The following is a 20775-nucleotide window of genomic DNA, read 5'->3' as shown; positions in this document are numbered from 1 at the left end:
TACTACCCTCTGTTTTGTCTGTCTAGTTATCTAGGGTTTCATTGATCCTTCTGACTTACAGCCCCACTGTCTTCCTAAGGCTCTCATTGTGCGAATTCCTCCAAAATGTTATGTGAGGCCTATCAGTGTGCCCCCTGCACAAAAGCATCTGACTTTTGGTAGCATGGGGGAGTTGAAACCCTCTCCCCAAGTCAAATGCAGAGGGCTTGTGGCTGCTTAAGGACAAACATCTTTTCCTAAAATGCAAATATAAGTTAGCAGCAGACCTGGTGTCCCTTCACAGTGGTTTCCACCCAAAATTCAGGGCTTACTGGCTCCCTGAGGCTACTGGTTTTAGCATTAGTTTTGGTTTCTGTTCTAATCTGTTTTTACAAGGCTCAGAAATATCATTGGCCCAAAATGTATTCTCAAGCTATTGCAGTTCCATTTCGCTTGGTTTTATTAATCAAAGTTGGGCAAGGAACACTGCCATTACCAACACTTTCTTCAGAACACAGGCGAGGGTATACATACGTTTGTGTTACATTCCTCCATGCACTTGTTTAAACATATCAGAACACGTTCTTTTGTCCAACCCATCCTTCATTATAATTTTATTTCTCTTCAAAGGTCCCAAGCCACTCGTTTCCGTTGGCATCAGCCAGCTCCTTTTGACAAGCAGCAGACGTGGGCAATAGATAATGTCTATATCGGGGATGGCTGCATAGATATGTGCAGTGGCCATGGAAGGTGCATCCAAGGAAACTGTGTGTAAGTAGGTTTTTTCCTTTCTTCTCTAGAAAGTCCCTGACTCACATTCCAGCCAGATTTTTCTGAAACTGGTTTTTTAATCACTCCCAAACTGCCTTAAGTTATATATATTTTTCCTGAAATCTGACACTGAGCTAACTATGAAGTTTATGGCTATAGAATCTTCATTCTTGGTTAGAGATTAGGAACTGAACAATGGCTATCTTTTAAGGAGAAGGCTGAGTTAAAATTGACTGTGTTTTATTTTCTTCTGTGTTTTTGTGATACACCTGAGCCTTGAGAAAAATATTAAAGGAGGTTCAAGAGTTCAGCATATTCTAACTGAAAATAATACATCAAAAGTATTTTTCTCACTTAGGTCTGAATGTATACGCAATGATGTGCATTACTTGTGGTTGAAAGGTATTCCTATGTTATTTGCATAAGAAAGTATACAAATACCTGATCAATTTGCCAGATGTATTTCATGGAGAGACCTGGGATTTTACTCTTATAGAGCCTTAGCGTCTTTGGAAGGATCTAAACTCTGTGTGTGTGTGAGTGTGTGTGTGTGTGAGTGTGTGTGTGTGTGTGTGTGTGTGTTTTGTGTCTCTTATAGAGCCTTAGCGTCTTTGGAAGGATCTGAACAGTGTGTGTGTGTGTGTGTGTATGTGTGTGTGTGTTTTGTGTCTCTTATAGAGCCTTAGCGTCTTTGGAAGGATCTAAACAGTGTGTGTGTGTGTGTCTGTGTGTGTGTGTTTTGTGTACTAGGGGGCTCTGTGCTTTATTTTCAAAGACTCTACTGTTAGATGGGGTAGTATGAATGAAGATAAAGAATTCACATTTCCCTTCTCCATTAATCTCTGCACACCTGGGAAGTCTTTCTTTTGATTAATGATTCTAGCCCATATCAACCTCTTGCAACCCCAGAGCTTCCCAGTCCTATATTCATATTTCTTCCCACATTGAACAGAGAATTCAATCCTGTGGTCAGAGATGGCAGATGCTATCCAAAGTGCCCTTTGCTATTTGGAACCTGGCCTCTTGAATTCCTGATTGGCCCAAAGTCTCTGTTAAGCCTGATTTCATAAATTATTAGGACCAACCAGGTTAGTTTGGTATCTGCACTTGCTTATCAGCCATCCAGAGCTGTGTCATGTAGGAACTGGGCTTTAGTAAATTCTTTCAGGTTGCTTCTTTCTTTCCACCTATAAGCCCAAGTCACTAATTTAGGAAAGCCTAGAGACAGTTACAGAGAAGGCAGTGGCACCCCACTCCAGTACTCTTGCCTGGAAAATCCCATGGATGGAGGAGCCTGGTGGGCTGCCGTCTATGGGGTTGCACAGAGTTGGACACGACTGAAGCTACTTCACTTTCACTTTTCACTTTCATGCATTGAAGAAGGAAATGGCAACCCACTCCAGTGTTCTTGCCTGGAGAATACCAGGGACAGGGGAACCTGGTGGGCTGCCATCTATGAGGTCGTACAGAGTCGGACATGACTGAAGCGACTTAGCAGCAGCAGCAGCAGCAGCAGCAGCAGCAGCAGCAGAGGCAGTTAATACACTGCTTATTTCTAACCTAAAGCACTGTTAAGGAGAGCAGCTGAATTACAGCAAATTCTGTAAAGATACCTAATCTGCCATCATCTTGGACTAGGAAAAGGAGTTGGCCTCACTGATTTGAGAGCACACTTGCAGGGCCTGTGTTTGATGCTGACTTTTCTCTTTCTCCACTCCCAGCTGTGACGAGCAGTGGGGTGGCCTGTACTGTGATGAGCCTGAGACCTCTCTTCCAACTCAACTCAAAGACAACTTCAATAGGGCCCCATCTAACCAGAACTGGCTGACTGTGAATGGAGGGAAATTAAGTACCGTGTGTGGAGCTGTGGCTTCAGGAATGGCTCTTCATTTCAGTGGGGTCAGTGTTTGGTTGCTGTTTATTCATTTCTGCATCCTCTGAGTTCCTCCCCCTCCGAAAACTGACTCTCTTTTGAAGTTTAATCAACAAATCAAGATGCAGAGTTAGAAACTCTAAATGAACAAACCTGATGTGAACTCACAACTTTCTACAAATCAGAAAATGCTAATCATTTTCCACATTTTCCTGTCAAAAATCAGTTTTGACAGTTTAACTATGCAGGGTGGTGTCAGTATAGGTATGTTTAAGTGCACATTTTTAAAAAAAAAAGGATTTAAATGAATTTCCACCCTGGGACAGAGAGCTTGCACAATGTGTGAGGGTCTTCCATCTGGATGATGTTCTAATTGAAAATTCCTGAGCTTGCAACAGATTTGGGATTTAATGAGCCAAAAATCTGGAAAATGAGCTTTGGTGTTTCCTGAATTTATTAACAATAATTAACCCCTTATATAACTTACCCAAGCAAGAATAACTGTTAGTAATTTCTAGACATTTGTATTTATAGCAGATTATTTTGTGAATGATAGCAGCAATGATAGAAAATTGCTTTGAGAAATTTTATAATCATTCTGCACTACTGCCAAAGATGACTTGTTTAAAAGTAGAATTTCTCCAGTAGTATGATTAAATACCTTTCATAGGTAAATTTAATTTTTTAAAATTGCAAATTCATTGTCAGTTATTTGTTTCCCTACCACACCCTACCTTAGAGTTTGCATTTGTGCCAATGAAGTGTACTAGTATTTTAGGCCAAGAGTAGCAACAGAACATACAGCATACAGAATTTTTATAATCATCAACAGTGGTGAAGAATGCAATGTTCACAATACTCTTTCTTCTTTAGTATTAACTTAGATAGAACTCTGATACCTAGTTTTCCTCATAGTTTCATCTATTAATAAGAAATAACTACTTATCTATGTTAATGAATTAATATAGAAAATATTAAAATCAACTGTAAAAGTTTAAAAAGCTTACAACTAGTATTGCTAATTATAATTAAGTTGTATTTTTGGACATCATTTTAAAATTTCATATTAAAATAGTCATCTCAATGCGCTATTTTATTAATAGCCAATGTCTTTTTAAAAATCTAACAGATACCTATAAATAACTAGAAATAGTTTAAGAAAAATATAGAATAGTTACTTTAATGCCAGCTCTCCTATTGCCTAGAAAAAACAAAAGAGAATCTCCTTAGAATACATTGCCCTTTGTAAGTTCTAATACTAAAATTTCAAAATTGAGCATATGTTTGCTGTTTACCTACTGTGCGCTAGAGGCCATACTAGAAGCTAGTATAGTAGGAGAAATGATAAGAAAATCATTACTTCAGTACTGTGTGAGCTGTATTACAAAAGAAAGGATGGAAGCCAGAGAACACCTGGAACCTGTCATGACTATTCCTTATCACCGTATCGTTGCACTCTGCTTCTTAGGGCTGCAGTCGGCTATTGGTCACCGTGGATCTAAACCTCACAAATGCTGAGTTTATCCAGTTTTACTTCATGTATGGATGCCTGATCACACCAAACAACCGTAACCAAGGTGTTCTTTTAGAATACTCTGTCAATGGAGGCATTACCTGGAACCTACTAATGGAAATCTTCTATGACCAGTACAGTAAACCTGGGTTTGTATTCTGTTTTATCTCCAATAACTAGTATGTTGAGCAACATTACTTGATAAGACCTGCTAGGAATCTGTCACAGGGACCACAGGGAGACCTGAACCACACTCACCACCACTAGAGGATGCCTCTGAGACAAACTTGAGGATAAGGTTTCTGAGCTGGATAAACAACTGGTTTGGGTTTTTTTATTTCAAGAACAACTAGTTTGTAAATTTTCAAATAGATAAATACACAATCACAATGCCAGTAATGAATAGACCCACTATAGAAAACCATATAAATTAATGAATATATAATTAAGTTCAACAACATTTTGGGAAAATGGAAACAAAAAACCGGTTTGTTTGTTCACATAGTGTTCACTCCATTTTAGGGACTTGGAGGCTAGAAAATAAACACATTGCCTTCTCCAAAATAAACACAATAAAATGTAAATATCCTTAAGAAGCCTAGAGTCTATTTTTACATTTCTTACTGAAAAATCCTGAATAAACACAATGTATCTGTCATTTTTAAGAATATATTCTCGAAGGGCAAAAATACAATGTGACCAATTAGAAAAGCCAAAAGGTTTGTAAAAAAGAAAACAACATTTAATAAAGTAGTAGAAGGAGAAGAATATGCAAGAGAAGGATGAAAGAGGAGAGAAAGAGAAGGTTGGAAGAAAGGTGAAAGAACAGATGGGAAGAGAAGGGAGAGGAGGAACGATTGTGGCCCAAATAAGAGACAGAATAAAATGAGAAACATAGATAATCCCTCAGTGCATGGCAAGCCAGATACCAGCTAAAAATTGGGCAAAATAAAAGCAATCAAGAATCTTGTAAATGATCATTGAAATTCAATGTATCAGTCAAGAACAGGTTCAGCTGTGAATTACAGAAAACCTAAAATAACTTGGAAGTTTTTTTTCCTTCTCTTAATATAAGTTAAATCCAGAAGGAAGCTGCCCAGAGCTGCCCCAGTAGCTTCACCAGGACTAGAGACCCAGGTTCCTGTGAGCTGGTACTTCTGCCACACTCTACACTTGACCTACACATCATGGTCCAAAAGAACCCACATTCCAGCTCGCAGGCAAAAGGATGGGGCAAGAGCAGTATGCTGTCTCTCTTTAAAGACACTTTCTAACACTTGCCTACACTTCCTTTCACGTTCCGATAGCCAGAACTTTGTCAGAGTGACACACCCAGATGCAAGGGAGTCTGGACATGTTATCTTTATTCTGGGTGACTATTTGCCTCACTAAGAAGATGGGTTCCTAACATGAAGGGAGAATGGGAATATGGCAATTGAGGAAATGCCAGCAGTCTCTGCCATAAACAAACATTTTTAAATCCTACATATGCATTAAAGTTGGACACCAGTAAAGGATTCCAAATGAAACTAAGTGATACACATTGTAATAGTGCAAAAAAACTGTGCTCACCTATTAGTAGAACATGGTAGATGAGACAAACTATTTATGAAGAAAGTTATAATGTGTCTCATGTACGAGCTTCTGAGCACTTAAACAACCTAATATACAGAGAGAAGTTATGTTTCTATAGGGTAAAAGCGTAACTTTCCAATCCACTTTAGTTCTCTGAAGGAGAAACAAATTCACCAAGGAGGAACAGTGGTCATAATTTATTTACACTTTCAGCAGCCTTAGATAAATTTCCACTCCAAAGGTTTTTAAAATGTGGTCAAGGATTTTTTAGGAAAGAAAAATGAGAAGAAAGTCATTGCTCTGGGTAAAGCTGTGTGATTGTGTGTCCTTCCGGGAATGGATAGATTTCTGATATTACTTACTACTTTCTAAAATTTTAATTAAACATGCCAATTTAGTGGATAAAAATTATAAAAAGATCTTACAAGGTGAGCATACAAAAAAAAGAGGAAAGAGAAGGGCACACATGAGCTTCAAAACTGAGATGCATGAGAAAATGAACTTCGAAAAAGATTATTTACCTAAAGACTCATAGGACTTCCCTGGTGGCTCAGACGGTAAAGTGTCTGTCTACAATGCGGGAGACCCAGGTTCCAACCCTGGGTCGGGAAGATCCCCTGGAGAAGGAAATGGCAATCCACTCCAGTACTATTGCCTGGAAAATCCCATGGATAGAGGAGCCTGATAGGCTACAGTCCATGGAGTCACAAAGAGTCGGACGCGACTGAGCGACTTCACTTTCACTTTCAGACTCATAGTCTCCAAAATGCCAGTTACTACACAGGTGAGGGTCTAAGATTCACAGTCTACACTTTCCTTCCCTAGGACCAAGCTCCACTGAGCTGTTGTAACCCAAAGGGTATGCAAAATGGCGGACATGACCTAAAAAATGTATTTAAATTCCAAGTACCAGAAATTCAACTAACAACATTGTAGCCTTGAATAGATTTTGATTGATCTAGAATACTAGAATTCTAGAATACTACCATCTAGAATACTACCTACTGTTCTGGTCATTATACTTTAAGGAAGACGTAAAGAGAGAAAAAGGAGTAAAAGAATCAACAAGGAGATACTGTGTAAGCAAAACTGAAATAACTAAACCTCTTCAGTGTGAAAGATGAAAACCAAGGGGTCATTTTGAATCTCTTAGCTTAAAGGTTCTTCCTAGGATGAACTGAGGCTTGTTGGCCCTGTCCTATAGTGCTAATACTAAGAGGCAGCCTTGGACTGTAAAGGGAGTTAGATTGGCATGGATTAAAAAGATGAGACTTTACCGCCGCCTCTTGCTTCTCCTGCATTGACAGGTGGATTCTTTACCATTGTGCCTCCAGGGTGAACTCTGCAGTTTTCTGTTTGCCTAGGCGTCCTTCAGATCAGGAGGCATAGGGTATATGCACTTTAGTAGACATAAACCAATATTGACTTAAGAGATGCATGTTTGATACCTGGGTTGGGAAGATCCCTTGCAAGATGGCATGGCAACCCACTCCAGTATTCTTGCCTGGAGAATGCCATGGGCAGAGAAGCCTGGCGGGCTATGGTCCATGAGGTCACAGAGTCAGACACTAACAAAGCAACTTAGCACACACACACACGAGACCATAAAATCAAGACAACTTATCATGATTTTTAAAAATCATTTTAGCTAAAGTCCTTTCCTCATCTCCTAAGTGATGTGTAATGTCTTATGTGTGGATGCACATCCTTTTCTCCCATGAGACATTTGGCACGACTTTTCCCCACCCTCACCATCATTTATTCTTCAGATTCGTGAATATCCTCCTCCCTCCTGATGCTAAAGAGATTGCTACTCGCTTCCGCTGGTGGCAGCCAAGACACGATGGCCTGGACCAGAACGACTGGGCCATTGACAACGTCCTCATCTCAGGCTCTGCTGACCAGAGGACTGTCATGCTAGACACCTTCAGCAGTGCCCCGGTGCCCCAGCATGAGCGCTCGCCTGCAGATGCCGGCCCTGTGGGGAGAATCGCTTTCGACATGTTTATGGAGGACAAAACTGCAGGTAAATTTTCACTGATGTTAAATGAAAATCCATTTGGGTCTCTTCCAAAAAAATGAAATGTGGAACTTTTATACATTCTCAAGTGGTTACAGAAACAGTCAGAAGAGTGTTCCCATTTCTTCTCTCCAACTTCCTGGTTTTACATTGTGACAAAACCTTTTCTTTCTTTCAAGCCAGCAAGCTTGTTTTAATAAATAGCATTCTGTAGTTTTACTAATAGGGTAATTTTCTCTGAAAAAAATTTTGTTTCTACATTTCTTATTTTTTATTTTGGTTAGAAAGCCAGCATTTTTTGGACGTTTGTTTTACTCTCTAAGGACAAGGATCTTGTTTAGCTGTACATGCATTTGTGATGGCATTTCATGGTTCAGAAATATCCAGGGTCATTCTTGTTACTCTTCATTCTTAATAGGAGTATTGCAGTGGTCCTGGTGTACTGTCAAGGATCTCTCCATGCTATTCTTATTTTTAATGACTTGTTTTCATTTCATCACATTATTCTGGTCCCTTTTTTAAAGTGGTATATTATATTAAGTATGTGACTTTGTGATGCCACATATTTGGTTTTACTGCATAAAACCTGAAATGGTATCTTCAGGTAAAGTAGTAATGTTTAATTACATGTATTGTATCAATACTGCAAATCTTATAGAGTAGATAGACTATACCACTATAGATTCATCAGACAGTGAGATTATGCCATACCCAACTCTGCGTTAGAATCTTACGGAGAAAGAAGGATCTGGATGTATTTTGCAGTAATGAGACTGATAAGAACCTTACAGAGGAATGAAATCTATGCTGAAGACAGTTGAAATGTGGGGAATTTTAGTAACTTAAAATACTTAATTATTAGTGTTTTAAGGTAAAAGCAATACGTGTTCAAACTGTGAAATTAAGAAAATACAGAAAATCATGAAAATGAAGATCACCCAGAGGATAACCATCGTCAACATTTTGATGTTTTTTGAAGTCTTTTTTCTGTGCCTTTATATAATCATAAACTAAATTAGAATCTTATTTATATTTTATAGCCTGCTTGTTTCATTTAGAATTAAATCCTTATCATTTCCTCTTGTCCTTAAGTTTCTTTGAAAATATAATTTTAATAGCTATATAGTATTCCATTATAATTTTATCATCTTAACATTGAATTTTTAAATTATTCTTATTAATTCATTGATTAGTATTTCACATGGACAATGATATAATTGCAAATATTTAATGAAAATCACCCTTTTAAATTGAAAAAGCTTGAAATGTTCTTCACCACTATCAAGTAGTCTAACTCTTTCAAGAAGATTATTGAGTAGACTTGTATAAATCTGATTTGGAACTTTGCTAAATTACTCATTTGTTTTCCCTATGTAATGGTTTACATGAGTTTATGATCAGAGAATAATTTAAGTGCAACTTCTGTACAAATAAAAGCAAATGCATGTTTTTTCAAGTACTGTAAATGCTGATTTTTAGGCTGATTTGTGATGTACAATTAAGTTCGTGCTTGTCTTGCAAAGACAGTGCTCCTAAAAAGTGTAATATCTACTTACAGAAGTAGTTTATGACACTGCAGAAGAGGTTAGTGTTAGTTGATTAATGTAAGCCCTTTTTCAAGATTGCAGCATTCTAGTATATAATAAAATATATACCAGAGAATAAACTCAGGATATTGTTATTGGAATTCAGATTTCTGTGCCTTTTGATTCTTGAGTCCTATACCTCTGCTGTAGGACTAAATGTAACTCCTAATCCAGTGGAGTGAAAACTAACAGATAATCGCATTATGGTAGCCATTTGAGTCCTGGAGATAAATATGATTGTTCTACAGGCATATGTTAAGCTCAGACAAAATTAAAAGAACACAACACTGGTAAAGGCTGGATTCCAATTAAACTGTTTGGTCTCTTCTCTTCTGAGGCCATCCAACTCTTTGCACAGTAACCCAGGCTTCCAGTTTTACCTGTTCATCTTCACTGTGAATGCTGGAGCTAACCAGGAAACTGCCAGAAAAAAAGTTGGGCCTGTGAAATCAAAATGTATCATGAATTAGATGAAATGTATAGATATGTTTAATTTCTAACCTTTCTGGGATAAAATCATGAAGTTAAAGCATCCCTTCCAAAAGAGAAAGCAAATTGTGAGGGACATGAATGTGTGGTGTGCATGTGTGTGTGTGTGTGTGTGTGTACGCGCGCACGCACGCGCGTGTGTTTGAGAGAGAGGCACAATCGGATTACTCTGCATTGATCAAGCAATAATCTTGCTGCTTAAATTTTCGTTAGACTCTTAGAAGCTTTTTTAAAAATCACTTTATTGAGGTATAATTGATGTACAAAAAGCTGTAGGTATTTAATGTATACAACTTGATGAATTTGGATTTATGTATACACCTATTAAACCATCACAATAAGGGCCATAAATTTATCAGTCCTCTTCAAAACTTTCCTCCTGCCCATCCTCTTTTTTAATTTTTCTATTTTGGTAAGAGCACTTAACATTAATATCTCTCTTAGTAAATTTTTAAGTACGCAATACAGAATTGTTAACTATAGCCCCCGTGTTGTACGATAGATTTCCAGAACTTATTCACCTTGCATTACTGAAACTTTATGCCCTTTGACTGACAAGTCCCCTTTTCCCCTTCTACTATTCTACTCTCTGGTTATAAGAGTTTGGCTATTACAATTTTTTTCATTGCCCAGGAGACACTACCAAAATTTGAGTATAAATAGCTAACTCACTTCTCTATCATGTTATTAAAAATCTTCCTCTTTCTTTAGATTTGGCCTAAAAAGTTAAACACCTGTCAGAAAAACAAATAGATGTACATTTCCCTTTGTTTTTCATTTGTAACACATACAATACATTCTTTTTTCCTAAATGTAGACTTAACTAGTTTAGAAAAAAAAAGAATGTATTGTATGTGTTACAAATGAAAAACAAACTAGTATTGGACACTTGATATATCTCAGTCTCTCAGTATCTATGTTCCTAAAATGATGTGCTTATATTAGTGTTTTGTCTGTAGATGGTATGTAATAAGAGAGAGTACTACTTAAAATAATTATCAATCTTACCTAAAGTAAAAATTTGCTTTAAAGTATGTTTGCCATAAATCTGTCATAAAATTTTTGTTTTTCTTTTTTTTAAGTAAATGAGCACTGGCTATTCCATGATGATTGTACAGTGGAAAGATTCTGTGACTCCCCTGATGGTGTCATGATTTGTGGCAGTCACGATGGAAGAGAAGTATATGCGGTGACCCATGACCTGACCCCCACTGAAGGCTGGATCATGCAATTCAAGGTGAAAATGTTATAACCTTAACTATGTGTGTGTGCTAAGTCACTTCAATCACGTCCGACTCTTTGCAACCCCATGGACTGTAGCCCACCAGGCTCCTCTGTCCGTGGGGTTCTCCAGGCAAGAATACTGGAATGGGCTGCCATTATCCCTCCTTCTCCAGGTGACCTTCCCGACCCAGGGATCAAACCTGCATCTCTTATGTCTCCTGCATTGGCAGGTGGGTTCTTTGCCACTAGGGACACCTAGGAAGTCCAGTGTGCAGCAATCCACTGTAATTCTTTAAGATCTATCTATCTTCTTTACAGACCAGATAGGTGAGCTGAAAGGAGATGTGATAGAAATCACAAGCCCCATGACCTTAACTATATAAATAGCCATATACCAGTAATATAAAAATTTTTTTTAATTGTAGAGACAATGATCATGCAATCTTTTATTGGCATAATATATACATTGAAAACTATTAACAAAATTTAATATTAATATACATCCCAAGTATATATAACTTAATGATTAAAAGTATTTTATTTTTGAACTATTTCAAGGTGAACTTGTGCTGTGTGTGTGCTTGGACACACTCAGTTGTGTCCAACTCTTTGCGACCCCATGGACTGTAGCCTGCCAGGCTCCTCTGTCCATGGGGATTCTCCAGACAAGAATACTGGAGTGTGTTGTCATGCCCTCCTCCAAGGGATCTTCCCAACCCAGGGATCAAACCCAGGTCTCCGACATTACAGGCAGATTCTTTATCATCTGAGCCACCAGGGAAGCCCAAGAATACTCGAGTGGGCAGCCTATCCCTTCTCCAGGGTATCTTCCAGACCCAGGAATTGAAGTGGGGTCACCTGCATTACAGGTGGATTCTTTACCAGCTGAGCTACCAGGGAAGCCCTAAGATGAACTTAAATAAGATTTAATGTGCTTCTGAGATTAAATATTAATAGAAAAAATATTGATAAGAAAATGTAGAAAACTGATTTCAATTCCCTGAGTTTAAATCATTATATGACATAGGCATTCTTTTCCTTTAAGAGAAGATTGTGGCTGTATCTACTTTTTTAATAAAAATATTTCAGTGTTTCTGGAGAAAGAAAATTATAGAAAACAAAGGCATGATTAGCATCAATGCCAACATCAATTTTAGCTAAGATCTTATGTCAACCAACTTACTCTGTCTACCTCATTCCCACTGTATTAGCAACAAATGTTGCATTATAACTGTCTCCATCAACAAAGAATGCTGTGTCTTATCAAAAATACCCTCTGTAATTACTTCACTGCATCTTACTTGCAGTTGAAAGTGATTTATTGAGAGTCATAAATTGTATAACAAAACAGTAAACTTGGTAAAGATGTTAGCAATCCTTCTTGGTCAAGCATTCTGCCAAACAGAAGTGCCAGACCATTAGCACAACAAACAACAATTTGTAAGAGTAGGCCCAGGCCTTCCAAGGCAATCTGCCAGCTATTGCAGAAGCACAGCTTTCAGCTTCTCTAAAACTCCCTGCACAATATATTTGGCACTTTCTATAATTTGTCACCTAGGGCAACCGTGTCAACTCCACCATTCCTCAGCTCAGCAAATAATGAACCTGAAAAGAAACGGATGTGTTGCAGTGTCTGTCAAATAATCAGCAGCTTTCTTACTACCAAGTCCTTAGAGTATGCAGTATGGTTTTAATACTTTAATACCTTAATAATCTTGCATCTCTTTGTTTATTAGATCTCTGTTGGATGTAAAGTGTCTGAAAAAGTCACCCAGAATCAAATTCATGTTCAGTACTCTACAGACTTTGGTGTGAGCTGGAATTATCTGGTTCCTCAGTGCTTACCTGCAGATGCAAAATGCTCTGGAAGCGTTTCTCAACCATCTGTATTCTTTCCAACTAAAGGATGGAAAAGGATCACCTACCCACTTCCTGAAAGCTTAGTTGGAAAGTAAGTAGAAAATTAAACCCTGGTTCTTAGCATTCATAAGTGGATTTAGACACTGTGGTCAGACTGAAAGTACTGTGTAATTGTCAGTAAAATGCTCTCTTCCTCCCTAACTCTAAAGTTTACTCATTAGTGACCTCCATGATGAACTAATTTAAGGAGACCTCAAGACGTAATCCTCAGACTTGTCAAGATAGGCCCTGACAAGCTCTTCCATTTTCCATACCTCACTATTGCTCTGTGAGCAATAGTGATGGCCTTGGAGCCAATTGAAAAGGTATATGTTACCTTATGGACCTTGTAAAATGTGCTTTCCACATTGGTCCCTTGTCAATCCATGATAGATGGAGCCAAGAGAAAACCTAACTTATCATGCTCTTAATACTTGTACAAATCCTAATTCTCCATGCTGTTTGTACAAACATAGTTTGTAGGTTTCATATTTTTTCTTATCAAAGTATTATGTTCTGCACCTGCAGTGGAAAGTAATTAGCCTAGACAGTAGTGAGCCAAGATAATTAAGCTGTTTTCTGAACAGTATGTGGATAAGTTAATTTAGGCAATTACAAAAAAAATTCCCTTCAACTGTAAAATTAGGTGAAAAGATACATTAAAGAAAATGATAGTTATGCTTCCCCCATATGTCACAGTTTCTGGCTAAATGAAGAACCTTTTGTGAAACAGATTCGAGATATATGACAAGAACACATAGAGCCTTTGAATAAGGTACTTAAACAAGGCAAAAAAGTCCCATAGAGATTGTCTATTGCATGATCACTCACAGTTTTCTGAAACAAATCTAAAAGGCTTAGTCAGTTAACATGCTAGACAACAATCAGGATACTTTCAGCTGCAGGTAACAGAAAATTCCATTCAAATTAAAATTACATTTGGCTCAATTGAAAGTGAAATATATTATCTGTACAATGAAAAAAATCCAAAGGTAAGTGGACTGTAGGATTGGTTGGTAGACAAGGTCAACAGTATCTTCAAGGACATTATTATTTCTTACTCTCTCACTATTATTCTTTGCTCCACTGTCCACACATGGATGTCACACTCAGTCTTTAGACTAGTTTCCTTGGTGAACATAGATGTCTCCCAGAAAGCTGGACCACAGTGCATCCTTACCTATGTCCAATGGAAGAGAAAGAGAGTTGCTTTTGTTTCCAGCAAAGCTAGAGCAAGTACCTCTTTGCATCTCATTAGTACAAATTAGTTCAAGAATGTTCATTCCTTACTCCATCAACGGTTAGGGAAATTATATTATGATTCTCATATGACTCATCTAGGCTGAAGTGGGTGCTGGAGAGCCACCATACCCTCATTGCCTCATTTCCCCCTCTTGTTCTCACTCTCTTTTTTTAATAGTGAGGTATATAATTTACAGTCAGTAAAATGAACACATTTTGATTGTTCCTCATGATTTCTTCACCTTGTATAATCCATGTAACCACCAGAAACAAGATACAGAATGTTTATATCTTCCCAGGATGTTCCCTCATGTACTTTGAACTCTTTCCACCAAAAAGGAGTGGAATATGTTAATATAAGGATAATTATGACACTGCTATTTTCCCCAGAGGACAAAGAAGAGCAATGATAAAATTTTTTTTTTTTAGTTTTTTATTTTTTAAATTTTAAAATCTTTAATTCTTACATGCGTTCCCAAACATGAACCCCCCTCCCACCTCCCTCCCCAAAATCTCAGGGAACTTTTCCTTTAATATAACCCTTCAAAATTATTTTCTAATGAGCATAGTTACTCTGAGAATATTGATTATCTTTAGGGGATTCAGAAGCTGCTGTTTTCCAAGCACCTGAAGGCCATGTGTATGCTGACAAGGCACTGTCAAAGGAGTTATTTACCTTCTGTACAATTTCAGAAATACAGTTAATGAATCTAAATTGCATTGCAGCCACTGGACTCCAGTTCATAAGTTGATTTTTAATAGTTACAGATTTGTGTTTTAAAATGTTCCTTTTGCTTGACATAGAGGTTCCACTGTATTTTCATTTTGTTTTACAAGTTTATTCACATATTTTAAAATGTAAGTTGAACTGGCTTTAAACTTACATTACTAGAAATAGAAAGATAATGATGGTCCAAAAACAGCTTTTATTAACCCATTTCATCTTGTCAGATTGGTTTAAATGTTTTTTCTCTTGAATACTGAATGTACATGCAGGAATATTGGACCTGAATAAAGTTAACTTTTGTTCTTCACTCCTTTGCTCTTGTGTTCCCAATAGTCCAGTAAGGTTTCGGTTCTACCAGAAGCACTCAGATATGCAGTGGGCAATTGACAATTTCTACCTGGGCCCTGAATGCTTGGACAACTGCAGAGGCCATGGAGATTGCTTAAAGGAACAGTGCATCTGTGATCCAGGATACTCTGGGCCAAACTGCTATTTGACTCACACTCTAAAGGTAAAGTTAAAGCACCTGGAGAAAGCATGTACCCTCATTCCAGGTCGTGCATCAAGAGCCAACTTAACAGTGAGACTAATAATTTATAACCATGTTCTTTGGGACTCCCAGTAAATAAATCCTTTGGACAGAATCTTAAATATATATGTGTATGTGTGTGTGTGTATATATATATATATGGTTTATTAAATACAAGAATATTAGGACCAAGTGCTAGTATGTTTTACCCACTTAATAATATAAACCAGTCTGTATGGATTAAAGAAAATACTCTGTTTGGGGGGGTTTTATAGAGCAGACTGTTAAAGTCAATATTAAACCTTCCTTAATTCACTTTTTTCAGTAGATATACTATTTAAATTAGGAGGATACTGTTGTTGCTATGAAATAAAGCAAATAATATTGCTACATTATCACACACACAAAAAAACAAGTTTTCAAAAAGGTGGAAACAGCACTAGAATTTTTGTTCTGAAAGTGTTGTGATTTGTTGACTGCTGAAATGTGGTTGTGTATTAAATAAGAATAGAGAAGTTAGTCTTGGAAATTTTAGCTATTATATCATTATTTAACATGCAAAGTTGCTCAACACTGTTGCCATATATATATATATACATTCTGTTTCTGTGAATAAGTATACTGTATTTAGCTTACAATAACAGAAAAATGACTAAGTTTAAAAAAGTACAAGTGATTGAAATTGAGTGTATAAGTGACAAACAATGTAGATAAAACCTGTCATTTTGTGACCTCCCTGGTGGTCCATTGGTTAAGAACATGTCTTCCAATGCAGGGGATGCAGTTTTGATCCCCGGTCAGGGAACTAAGATCCCACATGCCACAGGGCAACTACGCCCGTGCTCCACAATTACTAAGCCCATGCACTTCTACTAGAGAGAAGCCCCCGAGCTGCAACTAAGACCCAAGCAGCCAAAAATAAATACATGTTTTTAAAAACTATGATTTTTTTCTACAATACTTCAACAACTTTGGAACTAATAGATTAAAAACATAAAATTGGAGCAATGCTCACTTGTATCTGAAGCTGTTAGTTTGTATGTTATCAAATGAGATTATGAGAAACGTAGCTACAGGTAATAAATATTTTGATGTAGAGTCTTTCGTGAACATTTGAATTCCATTAGCATTCTTCAGTTGGATAAGAAATTGTAGAAATCTATATTATGAACCCTGAATCAAATATTTCTAATGAGAGTTTAACATGATTACCAAAGCATGTCTTCTGACTCTTGTGTTCTCACATATAAACCTCCAGTTATAAATTGCATTTATTTGCTAACATCAGTGAGGTGAAGTAAGGCTAACATGTTGACCACATGTCATTAACTATAGAGTTGATTATGTTCCAAATTTGAAGAGGGTCTGTCTAAATCTGAACCATACAATAAGATAGCAACTAAGACAGCCTACCTAAAAAGTGAAAAGGTATATAGTGAAAAGGTAAACAGCTACTACAGTTGCAACTATAACATATTGTTTTCATGACATATTTCTATCACTAAAAAAAAAAAAGAAAAATGAAAAAAAAACTGCCTCAACCTAATGCAAAAGCCTCAACCTAATGCAAAACTGTATTATGGACAAAAATAATGTCCTCTGGACAAAATGAATAGAAAATCAAGAGCTTGACTATGATGTGAGGAAATGAAATAATTGAACATAAAATTAGCCATAATGAACCCTAATATTTTATTTATCTATTCTGTTTTGGAAATAGACTGTTCCTGGTTGGTGGTCCTTTTCAGTCAAAAGGATAAACTGGAGACTCAGGGGAAATATTTTATTCTATATTTTGAGTTCTTCTCCCAAGATCCTGAATCTTGGCCCTGACAAACATGTGAAAAGTCCTTTAAATTGCCTTCCAAGATTGTTTTCTTTTGCTTCATACAGAAAGGTTTGGTTTTAAGTGTCCCTGCCTAACCAAATAAGACATTTTAAGTTTATTCTGTGTTGGAAGCTGAAGGGTCCTGGGTTCCTGAAATAGTCTCCAAGGTGCAGGGAGTGGAGGGGGCACATATTTCCAAGGAGAATAAGACAATCATTCAGGGAATACTGGGACAGGGGGAAGTGCTAAAAAAAATCTGTTTTATCTCATTCCTTTAATTTTTTAAAATTTTTGTTCCTGTTTCATAATATCATAATAAATTACAAGAGTACTTTCCATAATGTATAAATAAATATTTTGAGAGTATATGCTTAAGTAAGTTTTTACTAAACTCAGCTTTACAATTGTTCTATTTTAATATTCTTTCCAGATTTTAAATTCCAGTAATTAAGCATTATTTAAGCAGTTTCAATGATCATCAATAGATGATGTACAAGAATATTGTGGACGTATTGTGTTGGGTTTCTTTTAATATCTTTCAGAAAAACATTTGAAATCAGCTCTAATTTTTAAGCCAAGATGTAACTTTGTATTGTCTTAGCTATTCCATAATTATTCTTTGAAGTTTTTACTTTTAAACGCATACCACTTACTTTTTTCCAGACTTTTCTGAAGGAACGCTTTGACAGTGAAGAAATCAAGCCTGATTTATGGATGTCCTTGGAAGGTGGAAGTACTTGTACTGAGTGCGGGATTCTTGCAGAGGACACTGCACTCTATTTTGGGGGATCCACAGTGAGACAAGCTATTACTCAAGATTTGGATCTCAGAGGGGCAAAGTAAGTCAATTTTTTTGTTATCTTTGTTACAACTTAGCAAATTGGCCCCCAAACAAGAACACACCTATGAAAGAAGTTGTTATCCAGGGCTTGAGTAGATAATTTGTTCTAACTCTCTGTTCTGATGGCTAATTTGTGCTTGCATTCAGATTCCTGCAGTACTGGGGGCGCATTGGTAGTGAGAACAACATGACCTCCTGCCATCGGCCCATCTGCCGGAAGGAAGGCGTGCTGTTGGACTACTCTACAGACGGAGGCACGTTTCAGGGGTGAAAGCCATGCCTTGCAGCAGATTCCCAAATTCCATCCATTGCCCCTCAGAAAAGTCTCTGCAAAGCTTTGCTGACATGGCAATGCAAACAGTGAAAGTCACAAAGAGAAAGCTGGAGACCTTGGTTGCATTCCAGCCATTATACATTCTATATTTGTAACTTCTGTGCTATACAAAATCTACCCGAAAAGGGAAAAGAGAGAAATCACATTTTAAAAAAAACTCCAAGCTTATGAGTAAAGACAATAATCACGAAGCATAGCTGAAGCTTGATTATAAATGATACAATTAAGAAATAAATTTTTGTATAGTCTTCCAAGTAAAAGATTATTTTAAAAACATTTTAAAGTGTTTTAAAAAGCTTTTGTGTGAACAAGCATATAATAAATGGTATAGAAAATCTATAAGAAAGCAGTAGTAGTTGTGGAAAACTATAGTCAATTTGTGAGTCTGTCACACACTATTTTAACAAGATTTTGTTCCCTTATTTTGAAGTAGCGAGAACCAGACGAGTAGTACCATGAGGTCTTTAGAAAATCAGCATTAGGGGATAGGTATCATTCTTAATAACTGGCAGATAAATAGATGACCCTACCTTTAAAGTATTTTAGGAATTCAAAGGTGTTTTCTTAAGTAGTTTAAACATTCCACCTACTGTCTTATCAGTTGATTAGAGAAGCTTCATATTCATCCAACAAATCACAAATTGTGTAGAATTATAATCACTATATTTTAAAATACTAGGAGTATCTTATCTAGAAAGATTTAACACACGGGTGTTTCTCATTATTTATGAGAAATAATGCATATAGGAATCAAGAACAAAACTTTAGAAGCAGAAAATATTTAATTTTTACCTCAGTATTTTTATTTTTGCCCAAGTATTTCTAAATACCCTTCCCCTTACATCATCACTCTTATTTTGAAACAGTGTGTCAATACTTACATCAAAGTCAGTGAAATCACTTCTCATTATCTGGCTGAAGATCTTTGGAGAACTTGCAGTAACTGCAATATATTGGTGGTTTGTTGTGTTTTTTCCAGTATGTTACTATGTCGGTATATTTGTTTTATAGGAATTACTTGGACTTTGCTCCATGAGATGGATTATCAGAAATACATTTCAGTCAGACATGACTATATACTTCTTCCCGAGGAGGCTCTTACCAACACAACTCGACTCCGCTGGTGGCAGCCTTTTGTGATCAGCAATGGACTTGTGGTCTCCGGGGTAGAGCGTGCTCAGTGGGCACTAGACAACATTTTGATTGGCGGAGCGGAAATCAATCCCAGTCAGCTGGTTGACACTTTTGATGATGGTAAGGAACAAGACATTGAGCAATCTTCCTTGTGTATCTTTTGTTTGCTTATGTCTTTACATGAATTACTACATGAAAAGCATTTAGATGAGTGTCTACCATATAGTTACTGATCAACGAATGTTAGCTATTATTTTGCCTAATAGTTTATACATCTTCAAGGTTGACTGCTTGTTGAAATGTCAACAAAGAATTTAATAAATCCCATTAAAGACAAAATGTCTTGCTCTAAATATAATTTGAAATTTCAGCAGCCCCAAATAATTTCAGTTTCTTTAAGAATTTCTATATGCAGAGATACATTTTTATTAGTTTGAAAGTATTCCAGGAAAAATCTTGCAATGGTAAAAGTTACCCAGACTAGCAATTATATTTTAAAAGTTGGGTAATTGTTGTACTAGCATTTAATAATCTTTTCTAGATTTGATTGCTATATATATATATATATATATTATACCAATTAAAGAAAATAAAAATCAATCTTAAAGGGTAAGCAAAGAGCTAGAGCATAGACATTCAAGTAGATCAACAATAAACAATTAATTTAAGAGAATAACATGCCATATTACTTCCAATTTATCTTAACAGAAGGCACCTCCCATGAAGAAAACTGGAGTTTTTACCCTAATGCAGTGAGGACAGCAGGATTCTGTGGCAATCCATCCTTCCACCTCTATTGGCCAAATAAAAAGAAGGACAAGACTCACAATGCACTCTCCTCCAGAGAACTCATTATACAGCCAGGATATATGATGCAGTTTAAAGTAAGGGGAAGCGGCTCCTCCAGGCAGTCTGGTGTTACACTTGGGCGAGGGAGTATGGAGAGAAAGCTTATTTGAACAACTATAAGGAAATGATTGATTTCATTCATTATAAGAGACTTTATTTTATGAACAAAAGAAGTTATCTTTCACAAAGGCCTTTATCTTATAGGATTATTTGAACACAGATATATTGAGACATAGCAAGACATTCAACTGTATTATATCTCAGATATGTAATCTTGACTTCGCTTTTACAAACCTTGGAAATACAAATCTCAAGTAGGTGCCTCTGTCTATCTCTTTCTTTGTCTCTATCCCTTTCTGTCT

At 36.8% G+C, this 20775-nt stretch overlaps 1 protein-coding gene across 1 annotated transcript in view; it reads left to right on the top strand.

The window, feature by feature from the left end:
* Positions 1 to 20775, top strand: part of RELN (reelin) — a 538096-nt gene that overhangs the window by 496173 nt on the left and 21148 nt on the right. The window contains exons 47-57 of the mRNA XM_069587839.1: positions 610 to 750; positions 2472 to 2649; positions 4092 to 4285; positions 7481 to 7737; positions 10889 to 11043; positions 12767 to 12981; positions 15232 to 15409; positions 17919 to 18094; positions 18244 to 18350; positions 19442 to 19684; positions 20273 to 20448. Of these exons, the coding sequence (XP_069443940.1) occupies positions 610 to 750; positions 2472 to 2649; positions 4092 to 4285; positions 7481 to 7737; positions 10889 to 11043; positions 12767 to 12981; positions 15232 to 15409; positions 17919 to 18094; positions 18244 to 18350; positions 19442 to 19684; positions 20273 to 20448 (2020 nt within the window). The remainder of the gene's footprint in view (positions 1 to 609; positions 751 to 2471; positions 2650 to 4091; positions 4286 to 7480; positions 7738 to 10888; positions 11044 to 12766; positions 12982 to 15231; positions 15410 to 17918; positions 18095 to 18243; positions 18351 to 19441; positions 19685 to 20272; positions 20449 to 20775) is intronic.

The sequence above is a fragment of the Ovis canadensis genome, chromosome 4, assembly GCF_042477335.2.
Source record: "Ovis canadensis isolate MfBH-ARS-UI-01 breed Bighorn chromosome 4, ARS-UI_OviCan_v2, whole genome shotgun sequence".
NCBI lineage: Eukaryota > Metazoa > Chordata > Mammalia > Artiodactyla > Bovidae > Ovis > Ovis canadensis.
Note: the sequence above shows the minus strand (reverse complement) of the source record. Positions and strands in the feature narration are given on the sequence as shown.